The sequence below is a fragment of the Anomalospiza imberbis genome, chromosome 5 (assembly GCF_031753505.1).
Source record: "Anomalospiza imberbis isolate Cuckoo-Finch-1a 21T00152 chromosome 5, ASM3175350v1, whole genome shotgun sequence".
NCBI lineage: Eukaryota > Metazoa > Chordata > Aves > Passeriformes > Viduidae > Anomalospiza > Anomalospiza imberbis.
The window spans coordinates 15,019,039-15,039,486 of record NC_089685.1 but is presented as its reverse complement, the minus strand read 5'-3'; the positions used below and the strand labels follow the sequence as shown (position 1 = coordinate 15,039,486).

Sequence of the window (20,448 nt, the reverse complement as noted above, 5' to 3'; positions counted from 1 at the left end):
CTTGTATTCTTCCTCTGGTGGTTTATTTTTAAGTGCAGTGCAGATAATGAGAGTCCAAATGGCATTTCCTGGGGATTAGCAGGAGCAGGAACATCCAGGTACCCATCTCAGCAGAGGCTGTACAGCACCAACCAGCCAGTGCACACCCCCTTGCAGCCCAGGGCCCTGTGCTGGCACAGGATGCCACAGTGCGCATCGCATTTCAGTCCAAACCTGCGGAATCTTTCAGATGTGGGACATGGTCCATGGAAGAGAAATGCCCTCAGCAAACCCAGAGCAAAGCAGATCACCAGGAAAGCATCAGATTTAGAAAAGGATGTGTGAGAGCAGCTTGAGGGGGGTGGCAGCCAGCCCAGCCCACGACAGCCTGCAGTGAGTGACAAGGGCCTTCTCGGACGGTCTGGGCTCTACCCTTGGCTCTCCCGAGCCAGGGTCCTGCTCACTCAGTCCTTTCCAGGCTGTTGTGCAAATCCTCGTTCATTCATCTCACAAGGCACAGCAGTGACCTGCACATCTTGTCAGCTTTCTGGAAATAAAAATATTTCTCAGTGTCAACTGACCAGTGTGAAGCCAGGTGGAGAGAGCCTGTCTACTGCCTTAGGAGCAAAATCAAATCCTCAGGATCTTCTATTTGGAAACAGCTCTGCCAAAACTTGCTACTAAACAAACTCAAGTAATTATCCCAAAGGGAAACTGTTTTTAATTTTATTTCACAAGTGCATTATTTGGTGGAACACTGAGTTTTTTCTCAAGTATTAGTTCACCATTCTGTGGGGAAGCAGAAATAAGCCTTGGGCTTTCACATAAGCAGGTTAGTGAAGGGAGACCAGCCTGTGATCCTGTCTCCAGTAACGACCTTCAGCATATGTTTAGGAAAAGAGGATTATCAGACACACGTTATGTGGCAAGGTGGCCCCTGCAGGGTCCACAGCCCCCCGCTCTCTGCAGCTCAGGGCTTCCCAGAGGGAGGGGTTGTGCTTGTCTCCAGCAACCCATCTACTTCCTTCATACATCTCTCATGTTATTTTGGATCCATTTAAACTTCTAGTACACAGCAGGCTGCCGGATTCAGTCACAAGCAGCAAGAAAAATTTCTTCCTTCAGCTTCATTGCTGTCCCCTACACCTTTACTGCTTGCAGCAGGAGAGGCAGTGATAATCATCTCTTAGTCACCTTCTCCAGGTCAAAGAGACAGGCTCTGTCTGTAGGACAGACTCTGTCCTACAGCACTTGAGTAATCTCTTTCCAGCTGGGCAGCTTGGATCTCTGTAACTGTTCCATGTGCAGAAACACTGCTGTACCTTTTACCCTTTCTTCTTGCCCTTCTTCAACCCATTACCAGGTCAACTATAGCCTTTTTCATGGTGGCAGGGAGAGAAGGGACCAGAGCAGTGCACAAAATGCAAAGCAGTAGGCCTGCCAACACCCCTCAAAAAAGAAAATAATTTAAGAAATCTCCATTTCATTCACTTTTCCTGTCTTAATCTTTACAATGACACTTGGCCTAAGCAAATTGTAGCAAAAAATTCCATAAAAGATGCACCACTGGCAGCAGCATGGCATGGTAAGGCTGCAGTAAGATAAGCAGTCATGTAGCCCAGCCTCTTCAATAACTCAGTATACTCAAATCTCTTCAAATATACTCAGGGATCTGTCTAAAAGTCGTAAACAATAATTCCAGTAGAATTGCTAATAGCCTGCAATAGCATTTCTGAGGATGATGAGTTCACTTGTCTGAATCCTTATGCCATGCTTAGGCACACAGCCTGCTCAGCTGCAGAGGATGCTCCTGCCAGGGTTTGAGGTGATCACATAAAGGAGATCCCCAGCAGCCCTGGTGAGAGATCACCACTCCACACCAACACCACCTGCAGCTCCAGGAGCAGTCTGGGGTGTATTTGGGCCTCACAGCCTCCTCTGCAGAGGTTCTGCCCTGCCTTTATGCTCCTGTTCACACATGTGCAACTCACTTCTCCTCCCTAAAAGAAGCAATTTGTACTGGATCCTTTTCCATTTTTGTCTATTGATTTTTCAATCCATCCTCCAGTTTCTCATACTCATTTTGGATTTTGGTCCTGTCCATGAGGATGCCTGAAGGCAGCATCTGCAACATTTACAAGCTACCTTTTATTTTATCATTCAAACTATGAATGAATATATCAAATAAAACTAAGCCCAAGAGGGCTTTTGTAACACTTTTTGCCAAGCAAGTTTTGCACCTACCTCATATCGATTAACATCAGCTGCACTGACAGTGTTTTGTGTGTAAAAATAGAGGTGGGGCAGTATCAAACCATTTACTGAAGACACGTTCCATCTGCTGCTGCTGCTGCTCCTTTATCCACTGTGCCAGGCACTGTATTAAAGAAAATTAGATTAATCTGAAGTGTGTGTGGCAGAGACCGTGTTAATTCATGATTGTCTTCTAAATACTTCAAAGCATTTGTAAGTGCCCCCAGGAACCCTCAGAGCTCTGTACTGGGCTGGTGTGTCCCCTTCTGCCTTGGTCAGACATCTGCTGCTGCCATCCCTCTGCCCAAAGATACTTCTCAACAGAGTATCCACTCCTTCAAACTAAAATTTTGCACAGTCCCAACACATTGTCTTTATTTGAAGGGAGGCCCAGACTGATTTCCCTGGGGACTGATGCTTCATGGAAGTGCTGTGAGAACCCAGCCTCTGCACTGGGTCAGGAGATACCGCAGAGGTGGAGCAGAGCTGAGACCCCTCTTAGGGACAGAACTGTGCTGAAGGTGAGAGGTGCCCTGTCTCCGGACAGCTGCCGTGTGTTCCAGGGCCATCCTCAGCCAAAACGTGGGGCTGCCCTGCCCAGCATGCCCTGACTCCTGGCAGCCCTCCTGACCTCCTAAAAGCCATGATTTTACATGAGATGCACCAGGAAATGGAAGCTCATAGCTCCAGCTTTCCAGGTGCTGCCACTCTCTTTCATTAAAATAGTTGCAGTGCAACCAGCTGGGTGCTTTGCTGTACTAGTTTCCTACAGGCTGGGGCTTTACCCCTCTAGAGATGTAACAGTTTGCAAACCCACCAACCCCTTGGGTTAGTGTGTAGGAAAATCTCTTGCTTTTGGTCCTCTGATGGAAGCTCTTTTGAGGTTCAGCTTGAATGATCTTGTTTGTATATTCAGCCTGTATTGTGCTTTTCCAAGCACAGAACGTAGAGTTGGGTCTGTATTTTTGTGAGATATTCATACACTCAAGGAAACAGTGAGCATGGGAAGTCCTGTGTATGTATAAATAAATCAGCTGAAGCAGAGGGTCCTTGTGAATGATCCATTCCCTTCAGGTTAGGAACATCCCACTGAATCCCATCCAAAGCAGCAGCACCTGTGGTTGGGAGCCAGCAAAGTGAACAAGTTTCCAGGGGAAACTGTAAATTGGCCACTGATTTTGAGAAAAATCAATACCTTTTATTACATGATTATTTCCAGGATGAAACAATCAGAAATGCTTAGAATGGTTAACTCCACCACTTACAGATGCAAAGATTTCAGGGATAGAAAGGATCAGGGAAAAGTCCAGTTGGCTTAGGGGCTTAAGGGGTTAGGCTTCATACTGCTGGCACAAAATGGCCGAATGAATGGGAGTGAGCAGGTGGTCAGGAGGGACTGAGATGCCATCAAAGCACTCCTGACACACAGCTTTCTCCACTGGGTTGTCAAGGAAAAATATTCCTGGCTGATCTCATCTAGGTTATGCCAAGCACAGTGACAGGGCAGGTCCTCAAGCATCGGTCTGCATCACCTCCCTGTGGGCAGATGCGTGACAGAGCCAGTGCCATCGCAACTGAGGTAAACCCAAAGGGGCTTCTGTCAAGGCTCTTCCTTTGCTGGAGCAGACCAGCAACAAAGCACTCCTGTTTCTTGCAGAGTGTTTCGTTTGCCTCTGTGGTGATTCACAGATACACCATGCATCCCCTGGGATTCTGCAAGCTCCATTTGTGTTAAACATGCCTCTTAGGAGGTTTAACATGGGAGCTTCAAGCCTGGCCTCCGCTGGGCTGGCTTTTCATGGCAGGTGCTCAGTACAGCAGCATTAGCTACAGGAAGTCCATTGTAATTAAAGCCTTGGACAGTTGTGGCAAGAAGCACCGAAGCTGCCTGCTCTAATTCCCAGGATCAATCTACTGTGCTTAGACAGTATTTACATGTTTCTCCTGATCCATCGGTGATGCTCACCTCTGGCCTCAGAAAGAAGGCAGCTTGCAGGGAGCCACCTTAAAAGTCATCAGTCTCAGCCCTCAAAGTCATCAGTCTCAGCCCTCCTCTCAGTATCAAATTCCCCTGCTTGCTCTGGAGTTCAAGCACTGCTGTTGCATTGCAGCACAGAGGAGACACACCACATGAGGACAGTCTCTGCTCCATGAAATGGTTGTGTGTTAAATAAAGCTCAGCACCTGGCTACTAATCAGTTCAGAGATTCTTCTTGGGCTGTCTCCTTCACCCTAAAAGGTAGGTGTAAAACTAACTCAGTGTAACAATCTTATACCATAAAATACCTTTAATATTAAAACCCAGTGTAGATTATTTCTAAAGGTGTTATATATTAACAAGTACTAATAGTATGTAAAGTGATTTTCAGTTTAAAAGCCACACCTGAAAGCTTTCAAAATTGTAATAGGTTGGTCACACAGTTTTACTACATATAGCAAATTTGGTAACAGGCATGGAGCTGTTGGTGTGACATGGCCTATAGAGTCGTGTACTCTCTCAGGAGAGATAAAAATGTGTGAAGAGTAGTTAAGTGACTAGATTAAAAAAAAAAAAAACACTTTAATCCAGCACCAATCTGAAATCCACCAGATGCTACATGGCTAGTTATCCTATTTTTGCATACCGGTCCATTTTATGTTTACAATCCATCCTTCTTTGATGTTTATAGTATCATACAAGTGTAATGAGACCATACCAGACCAGCTGAGTTTGCTTTGCCACCAAGCAGGAGCTGCAGCAGGGCTGGGGACACAGCCTTTGAGAAAGATTTCCAAAGAGATCTATGCTACCCTTTTTTAGATGCAAATTTCACTGAAGGCCTTCAAATGAGAGAAGAAATATTCCATCACTCAGTTTTCACTCAGTCTCTCCTCCTGTGTTGCACTGAGAAACGGACACAGCCCAGGATTTTCCTGCTGTGCTGGTGTTTATCAGCCCTGGAGAACACAGCAGACTGGGAGGCAGACAGAGGAAATCTCTACAGTACCTGCCACAGGGAAGAGGAGCACATGGGGCATCTTCCCTGCTCCCAAGGACATGGCTGGACTTCCTGTCTCTGCTCAAATTTCATTGAAATAAAAAGAGAACTGGATGCACAGAGGGATGAAACAGCTGGTTCCCATGAAGTCAGTGCTACATATATCTCTTTCCTCCCTAGAGGCATTCTTAGAGAAAAGGAGGAATTCACCATTTGCCTAGGAGTCCAACTTGAAGTTTTTTGATACAACCCAGATGTCCCATCTGCCAGCCAGAGCTGCCACCAACACTGCTTGCAGAACACATCCAGCTCATGCAACCCCAAGGACACAAACCCAGGAGCCCTGCAGGAATGCAAAGCACCAGAGGAATTTCTGTCCATAGCACTTCTGGAGAAATCCAGGACAGAGTAGTCAGGTCACCTTTCTCTTGAAGAATTTTCTTACTGGAAGTTCTTTCTTTCTGTTCTTTCCAGGTAGTCAGGTCACCTTTCTCTTGAAGAATTTTCTTACTGGAAGTTCTTTCTTTCTGTTCTTTCCACCATGGATGTGCTGTAATTACAAGACTGGCATTTTCCTGAGCCTCCTCAAAATATGGTGCTATTGAATGGGAAAAGTGCCACTGAACTATCAGAGTGGGGCAGCCACCCACAAAAAACTTAATTTCTCCGGGTAGGCTCTGTTTAAGCGGTATTTGTCCACGTGTTTCATTGTTTCAAGGACCTTAAACTTGCAGAATGAGTTGGAAGCTCTTTTGTATTGAAGAAATTACTCTGTATGCTGCAAAGAATGAGGAGTCCATTCACTTTTTGTATTCTCAAGTTTCTGTAGCTGGTGCTATGCCTGTAGTAAAAAGCAAGATGTTTTAGAAAAGAAAAACCTCAAAAGTCAGTGTTCATCAGAACCCTCACATATTCAAAGAAGTGTAAGAATCTGGTACTAGTTCTCAAGAGAAAAAAAAAAATCTCCCTTTTACCTCCACCCATTCAAGAACCAGATGAGATGAAATTTGAGAGTGACCAGGAAACAAATGACCTGCACAGCCTGGCACAGGGGAAAGAGGGCAGGCCGAACCTGAACTCTGATGAAAAGGTGTGTTTTCCCTGCTGCCCGGCCGTCACTGGCCTGACCTGTCCCATGGTCTCTGCCCAGCCCTAGTGAGAGTTTGGCTCTTAAAGGGTGCTGCTTCTCAGCCAGCTCATGGCTGTGCTGACATGCCTGGGCAGCTTTATCCCTGCAAACCCACCGAGGGGCAATTCTTCCAATGCATTGGCTCAGCACAAATCTAAAACCAAAGGGAAAAACTCACAATTACAGATGTGCTAATTGCCGCCATCTCCCAACAATGTTGCCCACGGTTGGCAGCGATAACCGTGATGCCCTGGTGCCTCCTGGTGCTGAAGCTGGAAATGGCACATTACCTCCCTGCACCACTGGTGTGCACCACACTGGTGTGATGATCATGTTTATCATAGATAATTTCATTTTGTTCAATGCTTTAAAGCATGTAAATACATATAAATGCAGAGAAATTTGTTTTTAAATTAAATCCGAGGGTGTTTGATGACCCTGAGATCCCCCTGCAGCCCATGTGCCGTCCCTGGCTGCAGAACCCAACACGGTCTTGTGCAAAGCAGGGACAGCAGAGACCCTCCCCAGCCCTTCCTGTGCTGAAGACTCCAAGCTGAAAGGGTTCTTTTGGACAAAGAGAGGTTAGAAAATTCTGGTTTGGGAATAAAGGTGCAAGGGGAAATTGTATCCTTTACTCTGAAACAGCCTGATCCTGAAATCCCCAGCAGCAGAGGCTGTGCTGTGAACCTTCACTCCAGTCCCACCTCATTGCCTTCGGGGCAGAGTCTGCACAGGAAGCTGCACACACTCATCTCCCATCTTCCAGGGAGAGCTCAGCCTTGTCCATAGGGGCTGGATTCCATATTCACATACATAAAGGTACAAATTTTAATGCTGCATCCAAAACTTGGGGTTTTTTTTTTTTGCTTGTAAGTATGCTAAAAATATAGACCTACTCTAAAAAGGATAAAGTTTTATAAAAACAACAGCACCTTTGTTCTCTGTGGTTTGCAGCTAAAGAGAGAAAGCAGCTAAAGAGAGTGAATGTGCAGTTTTGAAATGGGAGGATGACAGCTTCTCTCAGCCCAAAAAGTCAATGCAAACACCAAGAGCCAATGCATTTACTGCTGGATTGTATACTGCACTGCCATAGTGCAAATGAAATGCATCACCACACCTGTGCAACATCTCAATGTTCCAAAGATCCTAACCAGGTGAAGACAGAATCATAGGACAGCCCTGCTCCCCTTGCATGGGGACACTTCTGTCCTCCAGCACCAGCTGGGGCAGGAACACTCCCAAGATGGAGCAAAACCAGGAGTGCAATTAAGTCAGGTTTTACAAAAGCCCTTCTGGAATAAAACTGCACTTGGAGTGCAATCTTTCAGCCATTATACATTCAGAAACACAGGCTTCAAATATATTCACAGGGCACAACAGAGATTTCAATTTGGACCCAGCCTTAGCTGACACGACTTGTGGTTTTTCAGTTACATGATCCTAATCATCACATTTTCTATTTTGGGAGGAAAAAGTTATTTTCTAAATAGTTATGCATGTGAGTCCTTAAAACCAAATATTTCAAGACCTCAAAAGCTTAATGACAACTTGAAAGTGAAATCACCTGCTTGCAATTTGTTGCCCAAAGTGGCAGAAGAAATGACCAAAAGAAATGACAAGTCAATGAATTTTAAAAAGCACGTTGATGCTTATCTTCTGCAATAGATATGAAACAGGAAATTGACCTGCCAGACTGCTCCTACCCCATTCAAGCTTAATCTTGGCCAAATTCCAGCTTTGGCAAAGGCTGTGTGAGTAATGGTGTCAGTGATGATCCCTTGTAGGGCACACGGCTGCCTAACCCCAGCACCAACCTCTGCTCTCACCTCACTCCTTTACCTCCCTGTTTCCAAGCTGTTTGGAAATGCTGGTTTAAACATGCAAGTGTGGTGTTGCTGCACACGTGCAGCCTCTTGTGAAGAAGCATCCCATGCAAGAAGCTGTTTGCAATTTGGATTTCACAAATGCCCACTAACTCCTAGCTCGCAGCAGTGTGGTGAGGTTCATTGGGAGCAAGAGCAGCAATCACTTCATCATGTCAGAGGGCTTTGCTTGTCACCATGGCAAGAGGCTGAGCTGCAGCCTTCACCCTTCTCAGACAATGAGTCTGTACTAATCAAACATTGTCCATATTCACCTCTACCTCAGATGAGGATTCTTCAGCAGAACCATATGGTTCACTTCTGATGATAAAAACCAAAGTCCTCTGAGCCTATAAAGTGAATAGAGAAATTACTGGAGAGGTTTCCACAATGTTAGCTCCTGAATTTTCTGTATTAGCCACCCTGGCTTACTGTTGTGTCCAGTGTTAAGGATGCTTAAACAAAAAGAGGGAAGCAGAGAATATATTAAAAAGCCTCTGTTCTGCAGGTTCTGTAGCAGACATTCATTGCATCCAGTGCCAGCTGTGCTACAAGCAGGACATGGTTAACATTTCTGGCTGTGAGGCACTGGCTCAGCAGCTCTCAGCAAACCTGGGATCTCACTGCCAGTTAAAATCTCAAAATTCTACACCACCAGGAAGTCCTGCTCCTGTATAACTGTACTTCAGGAACGTTCTACTACCATGCTGAAAGACAGGAATTCATTTTTGCTAACTTGCTGCAATGAAGTTTTACTATAAGCTTGGGGTGTCCTCAATATGCACCCAGTCCTTATAAACCTATTTAATTTGGATGAAGTATTCAGCTCTCCCTAAGAGCACTCCATTTTGAGACAAGATCCCATCATTAGCAGGTCTATATTAAGCTTGATCCACAATAAGGAAATTCCTGTGAATTTGCATTTTTTCAAGCAAAATAATGCATTCTCTTCTCCAGGAAACAAAACAAACAGCCTCAGAACTCAAAAGTTAACAGAAAATTAGTCAGTTGTGTGAAAACAAATATTTAACATTCAAGACTGTTAATCCCCTAAGATTTGTAACTCTGTTTTATGTAAACATCTGAAGTGACTACTTAATACAGTTTAAGAAGCCAAAGCATTTTTTATAAAACTATGCAAAATGAAAAATAAGTATCTGTTGCCTGGAGTTCATTCCATATACTGAACTTAAACATCATTCATTCCTCTTCCAGAGTTCAAAGCACAAACATACATTTAGTGTAAAATAACATATGTACTTTACTAAGGACAGGTACCTTTAAATAAGGGGGAAAAAAGCATTTCACTTACATATAAGAGATAGATTTATTATTTCAGCTGTGATTTTTGTATTAAAATTCTTGTATGTGCTATTACAGAACACCTTAGGACATCCCTTGATACATATTAATATAAACAGCACCGTACAGTCCAGCAAAATTGCACCAGACTGGCTTTAAACTCCTTCAGTGCTAACAGTCAAGAACTGGGACTCTCTGGTTAACTGGCCTTAAGAACCACATTTATTATAGTTTTATTGTTCTCAAGCAGCAAATTCTCCAAAGTCCTTCAATAAACAATCCCAGGTGTTATGTTGCTGGTTCTATTTTGTCAACCTCTTCTTTCTTTGGACTCTCCTCTCGATTTTTGCCCTGTTGCAAGGTATACACTGATGGGCCCATCCTCAGGATCTTCCCACTGCCCAGGCACTCATCTCCCTTGTAGAACACAGCAAACTAGGAGATAAACACAGTGAGAGTCTTTTTAGCAGCTGCAAAAACCATGGTGAGCAACTGCAGGCTGTGCAAGACCTGCTGGACAGTGAGCAATTTTTAACTGTTCTGTCTAAATCTTAAAAAAAAAAAACAAAACAAAACAAACAAAAATCCCCAAATTACAGAGGATTTGCAGGCTCATATGAGTGCAAATTTATAAACATGTTGGTGAAAATTTCATCATTAACTTCTACAAGGCTATCTCAAAACTCTTCAGTTACTGAGGCAGAGTGGATTGTGCTGGAAAGTTTCCTTTCCAAAGGGGATGACATCTGCATCTTCACTGGACCTTCCCCAGAAAACTGTGCCCAGCCTGCAGTGGCACTTGTCAAAACAAGAAGGGGACTAAGGACTATGGCAGCAGACCATCTGCAAAGAAGCAACTGGAGCTCCCTGAAGTGCTCAGCAGGTTCCTGCAGCAGAGGGGAGCCCAGACCTCCTGCCTTGTCTCACTACCTGTCAGTTCAGAGCCTGGCTACAGGCTCAGCAGCTCCTGCACTCAGGGGCTTCTCATGCCTCTCACAAGCTCTAGCTGGATTCTTCTCAGCTTGCCTGACTACAAACAGCTCTTAGATAATTTCCCTCCTGATGTGCCCCACAAGCCCCCAAGTATCGGGGAGGGTGGGTAGAATGTGTGCTGGGAGAAGGGATGCAGGGAATGCTTGAGAGCCAGTGTGCCGGAATGTGATGGAGTATCTTTATATCGGCAGCGTTAAACGGCATCCCTTTTATGCACAGCACCTCTTCTCAGCTCTGGAATTCACCAAAGTCTCACTAAACAGGTTTGAACACTAAACTCATATTAAGCAGGGAATTACCAAATTAATGCCTTTTAAAATCTATTTCTTGCAAACAACAACAGCTTCAATTTCTGCATATACAACTGATTACCAGAGATGCTTCCATGTATTTCTAAATGCTGTAAGCAAGTTTCTTAGACCATACAAATAACAACAGATCATTTAAGTCTAGAAACAATTTCCCTTAAAATAGTGGATAAATAGTCAAAATAGATCTAACCACTCTCACGTGCAAATAAATTAATTACTTTGCTCCAGCTAATAAAAAGGATACTCTGTTTTACTAGCCAGGTAAGTTATAACACAAAAATGGAAGGAAAACTACTTCTAATAACTTACCTGTCCAGGTGTGATAGCTCTTGCTGGCTTCACTAGTGTTACCCACACACTCCCATCCTGGTTTAGAGTCAGGACACAAGGCACTAGAGCAGAAAATGATCAGACATCTGACAGTTAACAATTATGTTCAGGTTGAAGAAGGAAAACCAAGGCTAAAGAGATCTAAGTCAAGATACTACCGTAGAGAATTGTTTTTTAAGACACTGCAGGGTCAGGAAGGCCAAGCCAAAACCTATCCACTATTACTGCAGAACTACAGGAACACACTACCAGAGTTTCACAAACTGAGTAAGACAAAAGAAAAACAAGGTTTGACTACCCAGTGCCATCTGGTGCCGAAATCTGAAATGACATTCCATCATCTTCTCTCTAACCAGCTCTGCCGGAGGTTCCTCTGCTATCCAGTGCACTCGGTTTGTCCGCAGGAGGTCTCTGTACAGAGCAGGGTGATCTGTTGATGGTGCCTTAAAACACGTTTATTTATTGCTGACGTTGTTGCCAACAAGCATGTAACTTGTAAAGTGAAGCATGAAATGCAGAAGAAGCATCAAGCCATAGCAAAATGAAGGCAATATGAGCAAGAAAGCAAACACTTATTAGCATTTAAATTAAGCTAAAGCAAGCCTGAATGATTTGTCAGTCTTCTAATCCTCAGTACCATGTCTCTCTTCCTGTATGCTTTTCCCTCCAATTGTATTTCTGCCTTCTTCAGGCTGGGTTCAGAAATCTGACCTTCTTTATCCTATCTCAACAAGATGCTACCTTCTTCTTCTCCAACTTCCCAAATGAACACCTCCCCAGGAAAGGCATTGCCTTTGACAAACTCACTTCAGGACATAGAATTTTTTCTTAGTGCTCCTCTCTGTTTCTTCTCAATTCTCATTTGATTGATTTTTGCAGTCCCCTGCACTGGCACATCAACAAGTAGCATTATAATCACATCAGTATCCAGGAAGCATAACAACTGCATGAACAGGAAGAAATATTATCAATGCTAACAAGCTGCAGAACTCTGCATCACCTCATATGGTTAGCCATTAACATACCAATTATTTATTACTTATATATGTTCTGCCTCAGTTTTCAAAATTATAAAACTGTGTCACTTTCTCCTCATTTTTTTACTAGAAAAACAAAGCAGCAATATATCATAAACCAAGGTAATACACATTTTATAAACCACATCATAATAACTAAGATAAAACCCTCATGCTTTAGAGTAGAAAATGAGAGTTCAGAGATTGGCTGATTCTTTTCAGCATTTGCTCTTTGCTTGGAAAAGCTCTATGCCAAAATCTAAAACAATTTGGTGCTCGTAAAAAGCCTGTTTGAAAAACACGTTTCACATCTGCTGATGCTATGCTAGTCGGTTCTTGTTTCCCCCAAGAGGAACGCCAAGAATTCTGCCCAGCTTAGGCTCACGTTCCATACAGCAGCAGTAACAAAATGCATGCATCAGTCATTTGCAAACCAAGTGTTAATTAACTCACCACAAAGACATCTCCAGTGCTGACATCTTTGTCTACAACAAACCAAGCATCCTTGAGGCCTGCCAGCCGAGCCCTCTGGCCTATTGTAAAGAGGAACCAACCTAAAGAAATATGAAAATGGAATGCTGCTAGCAACTTTTCATCTTTTACTTTCAGAACACATTAAAATAATTTCCCCAAAACTTTACCACTAAACAAAGAATAACAAACCAAGGTGTCTTAGAGAAGAGGGCCAGCTACAAGCTAAACTAACATCTACTTGAAATTTCATCTGTACCTGAAATGCAAACTAAAGATTACAAATTAATCCATTTCAACTGTGGCATTCTCAGGTCTTGTAAAATACATTTATTTATTTATTTCAGTTTCAATTTGTGGATTATCTAGCATTCAGTCTCACCAGTCTCCTTTACTTTTATGTACCAGTATAACATCTTATTACCAAAAATTACTTGGGAGAGGAATTCAGTTCTGGCAGCTTGAACTGAGGACAGCAAAGGAAGAACACACAGGAGAAAAGGAAAAGTTAAGGTGGCCATGTTTGATGAGGTCCTCCTGTGCATCACTGAGGTGCATTTTCTTCTACAAAGCTTAGGTACTAAAGAATATGGACCTGAAGCACAGTCATTTTGAAGGAATTAAGTGAACAATGGTCTCTTGGTATTAAAATAACAAGTACTTAGTATCAACAGGGTAACCCTAATAATTATTTGCTTTCTTGTAATATGGAACAAATAACCAAGAATCAACTGTAGTTCAAGGCTCCACTATTGTATACAGCAAATTTTCCACTGTTTAACAAACTGGGTAAAACCTGTAGAGTCCTGTGGATTTTCCCAAAAATTTGTCCCTCCAAATATAAGTGGTATTGTTCCATTTATCTAAAAGTAAGTTATTAAGGTAGGTTAGCCAATTACCTTTGTGTCTTCCCATCACCTTCTTATCTTCAATGGAAACAAAGTTACCTGGTTGAGGTTCCAAATACTAACAAAAAGGAAGAGGTAAGTCACAAGACAGCCCAAGAAAATCTCATCAGATATTTCAGATTCTCTCACTACACTCTCTCAAAGCTGAAAAAAAAACTCTTCAAGAAGCAAACTCTGCCCAAGCAGCTTACTGACTCCTTGGTGCCGCTCTCAGAGAAAAGCAGGAAGGGCAGTCCCTATGAGCAGTAATTCTAGGCTTCACTTCCCCTATCCTCACGTATGTCAGGAGACAGCAGGATCCAGCACTTTGTCTCTCTTACATTCCAACCATTTGTCAGAGCCTGGCAGGCACAGGAGTGCATGTTCACTTCTTTTGCTCCAGAAAATGAGTGACAGCTAGTAGAGGGGCAAGACACCTCCTACAGGTTGTGGATTTCAGCTTCTAACTAGGCAAAGGGAGGTGGGACATTGCTACTTACAGTGGGCCAGAAGCAGCTAGAGATTTTTCTATAGACAGTCTTTTAAAAACTGAACAGCAGAGTGAAACAAAGATTGTCAGAGATTTAGGGTTGCTTACCTCAAGAAGAAAATTTTCAAAGTTTCTTTCACCAATGAAACAGACCCCCATACTCTGAAAAAGAAATATGGGTTGAATACCAAAAAGCAGAGAAAAACATTTGAAATAACGTCTATTAATAATCTGTCCAAGATTTTTTTCCCTCCCATGTATCCCAAACCATCCTAGGCATCTCATAAACAAATCCACATCTGCTGCAACACAGGTAAATGAATTCTATACAGAATCAGTGAGAGCTGTAAGCACAGAAGTAAGAGGGATGATAGGAACTAGAACATCTGTTCAATAAATACATTAACCTTGCTAAGTTGTATGTATATTAAAAGCAGACATCTCTTTCATATTAAAGTACAAAAGTAACAAAATGATACAATGATGGTCCATCTCTTGGAAAAAAACACTTTCAGAACCAAATAGGCTTTTCTCTTCCTTCCAGTTACTGCTGACATTCTGCAAACCCTCATTTACTGAGGCTGAATAACAAGCATGAAAAGCAATCAAGGCAGCATCAGCAACATAACTACTGCCTGCATTACAGTTTTTAAGATCAACTCATGAAGTCTTAGCTCTCAGAGAAACACAACTATTTTTTTTTTAAAGTAAATGTAGACAAACAGTATGATCCAATTTCTGAAGACATACTGAGAAATCATTTAAAGTGAGGAAGCTCTTAAAAGCTATGGAGAATAAAGAACAAAAGCTTCTCCCTTGCTGTGATAGAGGATGTTTTCCTTTAGGCTCATAACATTCTACACATTCACCTTCATCTTAATTCTTCTGAGATACAGCAGCAGACAAAATACCTGCAAGCTAAAATACACAACTAACCTCAAGCTCCTAAAAGTACTTTTAAGGAAGTAGCCAGCTATGAAGAATGCTTCCCAACCTATTATAATAATCTTTTCCATCAGAAACGGATGGGTTGTCACAGGTTAAAGTTCAAAATGTTCAAGAAAGTTGTTTTAGAGAGAAATACAAATCAAAAGAGTGTTAAGTGTTACCATGCCTCTTTTTTCTTTAGCACATGATGAAGGTCATGCTCTGCTGCTATCTTCTTTACGAAACTTTTTGTTAAATCCCCTAAAGGAAAGATGGTTTTCCTCAAAGCATCCTGTGAAATCTGACTTAGAAAGAAGGTCTGGTCCTTAAAGAGGTCAGCCCCTTGAAGGAGTTTCACAGCTGCAAAGTGAAACACATAAAGCAACTCAACATAACTACTATTAATAGTTCCAATTGATTTTGTTTGACAACCAATATTTCTGATTATTTTCAAGTACATGTTAACAAAAACATTTGGATATTTTCTCATTGCTAAAAAGATCTAGAAGATTTTGTACTACACAGAATCCCACAAAGACTTTCACTGCCTCATCTATTTCAACAGTGCATGTATCACTGGCAAAGACATCGACAATACAAAAAACAAAAACAACTTTCACATTTCCTGTGAAAGAGAGAATGAAGATTCAAATACCTTCAGTTCTTCAGAAAAACACTGTTTTGCCCTGAAATCACCCTACTAGAAATCAATGATTTGAGCAATCTGTGGAGTTATTACCAATGCTCAGAGATGAGAGTTTGACCTTTTTCTTTAAAATAGATGAAATCTCCTGATTACCCGAATGAAATAAAATTGGTAGTTTATCAATCACGTTCTGCCCCCTGTCTTCAAAATTAATAGCTCTGCTGTTGTCCAAACATTACTTATGTGTTTCTTGACTCTTGACACAAACTATAGGCCAATAGTGCAGTTACAAGTGGTGATACAAAATCTCAGTCATGGGGCAAGGAAGTTCATCACAACACACAACATCTGCAAACCACAGTCTGTCATATATAGATAGTGGGTCCAGCTGGGGCCATTTCAACTTTCCAGAGGTAAAATTAAAACAAAGAAAGAAATAAATCCCTTTAAGTCCAGGGGTGGACAAATGAAAGCAGGGGATCTCTAATGTAAAATCATCACTGTGGCAGCTTCGCATAGCTTTAGTTTACAATTTTTTTCCCCTTTGGGTATAGCATGCTTCTCACCATATATCAGACATTTATCTGACTCTTAAAACAAGAAAATGTATTGCTTGACAAGTCAGGGTCACTTTCAGTAATGTAAATATCCTTGATTAGCACAACCAACCATCTACAAAGGCTGGGGTTTAATCAGTAATCATTGTGCGTAAGGTCACAAACATCCCTGATTCCATGACACCAAATATAGTTTAAATTTCTCTTCCATATGTAGGACAAAACATAATGAAGAAACAACTTACTATTTCTAACTTCAAAACGGTTTCTGAAAAGCCTCTGTGGTCTCTTAGTATGTTTCTGCTGAAATACTTCCTCATCCTCCAGTGAGGTCCTGGCATAATGCCCAGTAGCAATTGCATCTGCTCCTAGTAAAGAAAGCAAAACCAAACATAACACAAAGGCACAAACTCAAAGATCACAGTTCAAAACACAATTGCAAACATACAGTAAGAAAAGCAGAAAGCAATGAAAGAAGAAAACCTACAGAGAAGTCTTATACTGACAATAATTGCACTCCTGCTATTTAAATAATGCAAGCTATTCACCAGCATGCTAGCACTCGTGCTTTTGTACTTTAAGGACCACCTAAGAATGTAAAACTTAATGGTCAGGTCCCTGAAATAAATCTGTTCCTACATATGAGCAACCTAATCTAGTGGAAGATGTCCCTGCCCAGGGCAGGGGAGCTTGACTAGATGACCTTTAAAGGTCCCTCCCAACCTGAACCATTCTATGATTCTTTATGTTAAAGCAATCTTAAAACCAAATACTTTGCAATGATTGACACGCAACTAAAGAGAAATGAGTTAGGCATGCACATCAACTCATGTATTTCTCCACCTTTTAAAGAGTTTGTTTCCTTTAAGCATTTCCATGGCACACACCCTGTACTACCACACTTGAAAATACCTTACCAAGGTTATCCATAGCATAATGCAGAAAGTAGTTGAATTTGATGTGCTTGTTACACAAAATATCGGGATTAGGCGTCCTTCCCAATTCATACTCTTTTAAGAGGTCACTGTAAAATAAAGACTCAAATGACTATCAGAATCATTAACATGGATAATACTATCAGAAACTGGACAGTGTTCAAATATGAGAAGCTGAGTCCCAGTCCCAGAGAAGACCCAGTCACCGTAAACATTTTATGTCAGAAATAAATTATCCATTAGATTTTGCTGTGCAAAAAAACAATGTTTGGAAGATTTTCTACAAAGTGCACTGAGGACAGGGTCAAATTATCACTTACAATCTTGTAACCCTGCTTTATTAAATTAATATTCCCTCTGGGCAGATGTGGCTGTCCACTGTGCCCATCCTACTCATCTCTCACAGAATACTTACATTCAGAATTAAACAGCCCTATTTAATTATTCAGTGGGACAATACAGTGGTACACACCAGGAGTGTCTCAGATGAACAGACAGTAACTTCAGCTGTAATAAGGTCACCACAAGCAGCCACTCATGGCTTAGAGACTTTTTCCTGTCCTTTTTTTTCCCTTTCTAGAAATTCTAAGTTTCTCGAAATTATGTTTTAGTTTTACACTGCTGCATAATTACTTAGAAAACGCTGAAATAATAACTAATAAAATTAAACCAGCATACAACACTACCCTGAGATATCAAAAGGCCTTATCACTGCATCATTTTGTTTGTCAGGTTGTTGTCAGTAGCCCCTGCACTCAAGAACAACTGAGGGCACAGACTGGATTTAAAAGAACAACAGCAATCCTATTACTTGGTTTTACTTTTCTCCATCTGAAACAGAATCAATTGCTTCTTCCTTACCATGTGACACTACATTAAAAATAGGAAATAAAGCAACATACCTCTTATTTTCTCTAACTCCTGTTTAAAAGTTATGAATTCAACAACTCATACTAATAATTAAATCACCTGGGTCTGCCCAGAGCTGCCTCCCTCTTGCAGGCTCACACCTGATTCTTATGGAGAATAAAGGAGTCACCACAAAGCCACCCTCACACCAACTCAGAGCTTCTAGTAAAGCACAGAACCAGAGAAAGGGCAATGAAGGGTGTCTACTGGATCTCTCTCTGACAGAATGAACTGAAGCAGTCTTTGCATAAACCATAGAAAAGACAAGACCTGGAACAGTTCTTGTGATAAAAGGTGTTTTATGGTGAATAACCCTTTAAAGAGAGATCCAGAGGAGGAGTAAATTTAAGATCAGTGATGACAGTAAAGAAAAAAGGATTCTGAAACAATCTAAGACACTTGTAACAGAATCTTAGGAAACACTGTACGAATAAACTCCAAGAAGTTTTGTAGCACTTACTCATTCTCTCATACCAAAAGGGGAAAAATGGAGTTATCTTCCCCAGAAAAGAGCTGTTTTGCTGTTTTCTTCACTGACTGTCTAAAAGTTTGGTGCTCAGTTTGATGTAATTTTAACATGCAGTACAAGTAGCATGAACAGGTTATTCCTCAGTTTCATGTAAGGTAAAAACAGCACTACTTAAAGGGGGATGATGAAGATCAGGGAACGATTTTTATGTACTTATGTCCAGTGCATAAAGATAAATTATGCTGTTATGCCAACGTGCCCTTTTTTGTCCTACCTTCCACAAAAATCTCTCAGCTTTTCCTATGTAGAACTTTGCTTAAAGTGCAACAAATTCACAGAAAATCTGAGCACCCTCTTTAGAGAACAGTTTCATTTGTTCTAAGTTTAAAGAAGCAAGGCTAGGTCATAATCATTTTGTGCTTAACTGGATTCAGCACACGTGTGCAAAATGCACTGGGTAAATTACATACATATACAACAGTACCACTTTAAATATTTTTTTTTTCAAGTTGCAGTAAGGTTGGGTCAGGGCATCAGCAGCTGAAGAAATAAGCTGCAACAAAGCAATTGCTACACACTCACACAAGCAGAAATCTCTTACTAACTAAAAAAAAATAACATATTAAAGGCAAAATATAAATTTGGACCTTAAATACAATCAAGAGAAAAAATAATTCCTCAATATTTAACAGGCTTCAGGGCTTTATCTTAGCATTGATAAAACTGCAACGAATTGCAGTTGCTCATTATCTGTCCATTCTTACTTTTCCTTGTAACACAATACCACATATACGTCAGTTTATTATGTACCATAATATACTCAAAGACCAGCTATGGTAAATGTGTTTCTACCTGAATACTTCATTCCAGTATTCCTTCACGTAGGAAACCTGGTGAAATGGGATATCAAGCTTCTGGCACACCCGGTAAGCATCTTCACAATCTCTGTCAAGGGAGCAAGTTCCCTGCTCATCCAGAGGGTCCCAGTTCTTCATAAACACACCTGTGACCTGGTAGCCTGTGAAATGAAGGTAAGAACTACTTAGAAAGTTAAGTTTTTGCAGCCTGGATACAAAGCCTGTGTTTCTCAAGAATGGCTTTAGTAAGCCATTTACCATCTGCATCTCACCACAGATGTGAGTAGCCCTGTGCTACGTTTTACACTACACTTGCTGTATAGCTGGGTTTGTTTTTTTTTTTTTCTCTGTGTAATAGCTAATCCCAGCTCTTCCAGCAACCTAACGCGACGCCAAGTCACAGCTCCCGCCCGCTCTCTTACGGCCGCTCTGTCCCCCCGCGCTGCCCGGCTCTCCGCGCTGCCCTGCCCGGCGTGGGGCCGCTCCGCCGGCCCGAGGGGGCGGCCGAGAACGGGAGAGGCGCCGGCCGGACCCGGCTGCGCGGGGCCCGAGAGGCGACGCGCAGGCCCCGCAGCACGGCACAGGGCGGGGCCGGACCCCACTGCCCCCGCTCCCGCCGCCCCGGCCCCAGCCCCGGCCCCGCACCTCGGCGGCGCAGCAGCAGCGCGGCCACGGCGCTGTCCACGCCGCCGGACACGGCGCAGGCCACGCGGCGCGCCTGGGCCGCCAGCATGGCCCCCGCCGCCGCTTGCGCCGCCCCGCGCCTGCGCGCCGGGCCGGGCAGCGGCGGCCGCGGGGAACGCTCCGGGACGAGGAGCGGGGGAGGCCCCTGGCCCCCACCGGGGCACCCACAGCCCTCCCACTGCCCCTGAGCCGCAGGAGCCACCGTGAGCCAGATAAAGGAAAACCCGGAAGAAAACATCTCCCTTTGATTGCTTCATGTCCGTTATCCACGAACAAACCAAAGTTTGTCCCTGCTGGGGACAGCTACGACTAAATCACCTGGCAGTAATAAGCTGTTATCTTCTCCTTGCTGTTGATTTATTCTACTGGTATTCAGTACTAAAATGTTTGTTTCCAAACTTGCTACACCACCCTGAAGTCCACTAGTTTTTAACCTACATATTAACATTTGTTAATGAAACAA

The 20,448-nt window shown here is 42.5% G+C and overlaps 1 protein-coding gene across 1 annotated transcript; it reads right to left on the bottom strand.

Moving 5' to 3' along the window:
* Positions 1 to 9,503: 9,503 nt before the first annotated feature.
* On the bottom strand, positions 9,504 to 20,059 carry TRMU (tRNA mitochondrial 2-thiouridylase). The gene is made up of 11 exons (XM_068189741.1): positions 19,947 to 20,059; positions 19,297 to 19,462; positions 17,049 to 17,155; positions 16,377 to 16,499; positions 15,116 to 15,288; positions 14,110 to 14,163; positions 13,524 to 13,590; positions 12,607 to 12,707; positions 11,436 to 11,580; positions 11,117 to 11,199; positions 9,504 to 9,938 (listed from the first exon to the last, which is right to left on the bottom strand). The coding sequence occupies exons 1-11, from the start codon at positions 20,032 to 20,034 to the stop codon at positions 9,792 to 9,794; spliced, it is 1,254 nt and encodes a 417-aa protein (XP_068045842.1). The 5' UTR covers positions 20,035 to 20,059; the 3' UTR covers positions 9,504 to 9,791.
* Between the last annotated feature and the right edge of the window lie 389 nt (positions 20,060 to 20,448).

What these genes read in the sequence shown, in the direction of transcription:
- TRMU (XM_068189741.1), bottom strand. Translation starts at nt 20,034, where the DNA reads ATGCTGGCGGCCCAGGCGCGCCGCGTGGCCTGCGCCGTGTCCGGCGGC. An exon ending in TACTGGAATGAAGTATTCAG is followed by an intron (nt 17,156 to 19,296) that starts GTAGAAACACAT and finishes TTTATTTTACAG; the next exon opens with TGACCTCTTAAAAGAGTATG. An exon ending in TCGGCACCAGATGGCACTGG is followed by an intron (nt 11,200 to 11,435) that starts GTAGTCAAACCT and finishes TTTCTGCTCTAG; the next exon opens with TGCCTTGTGTCCTGACTCTA.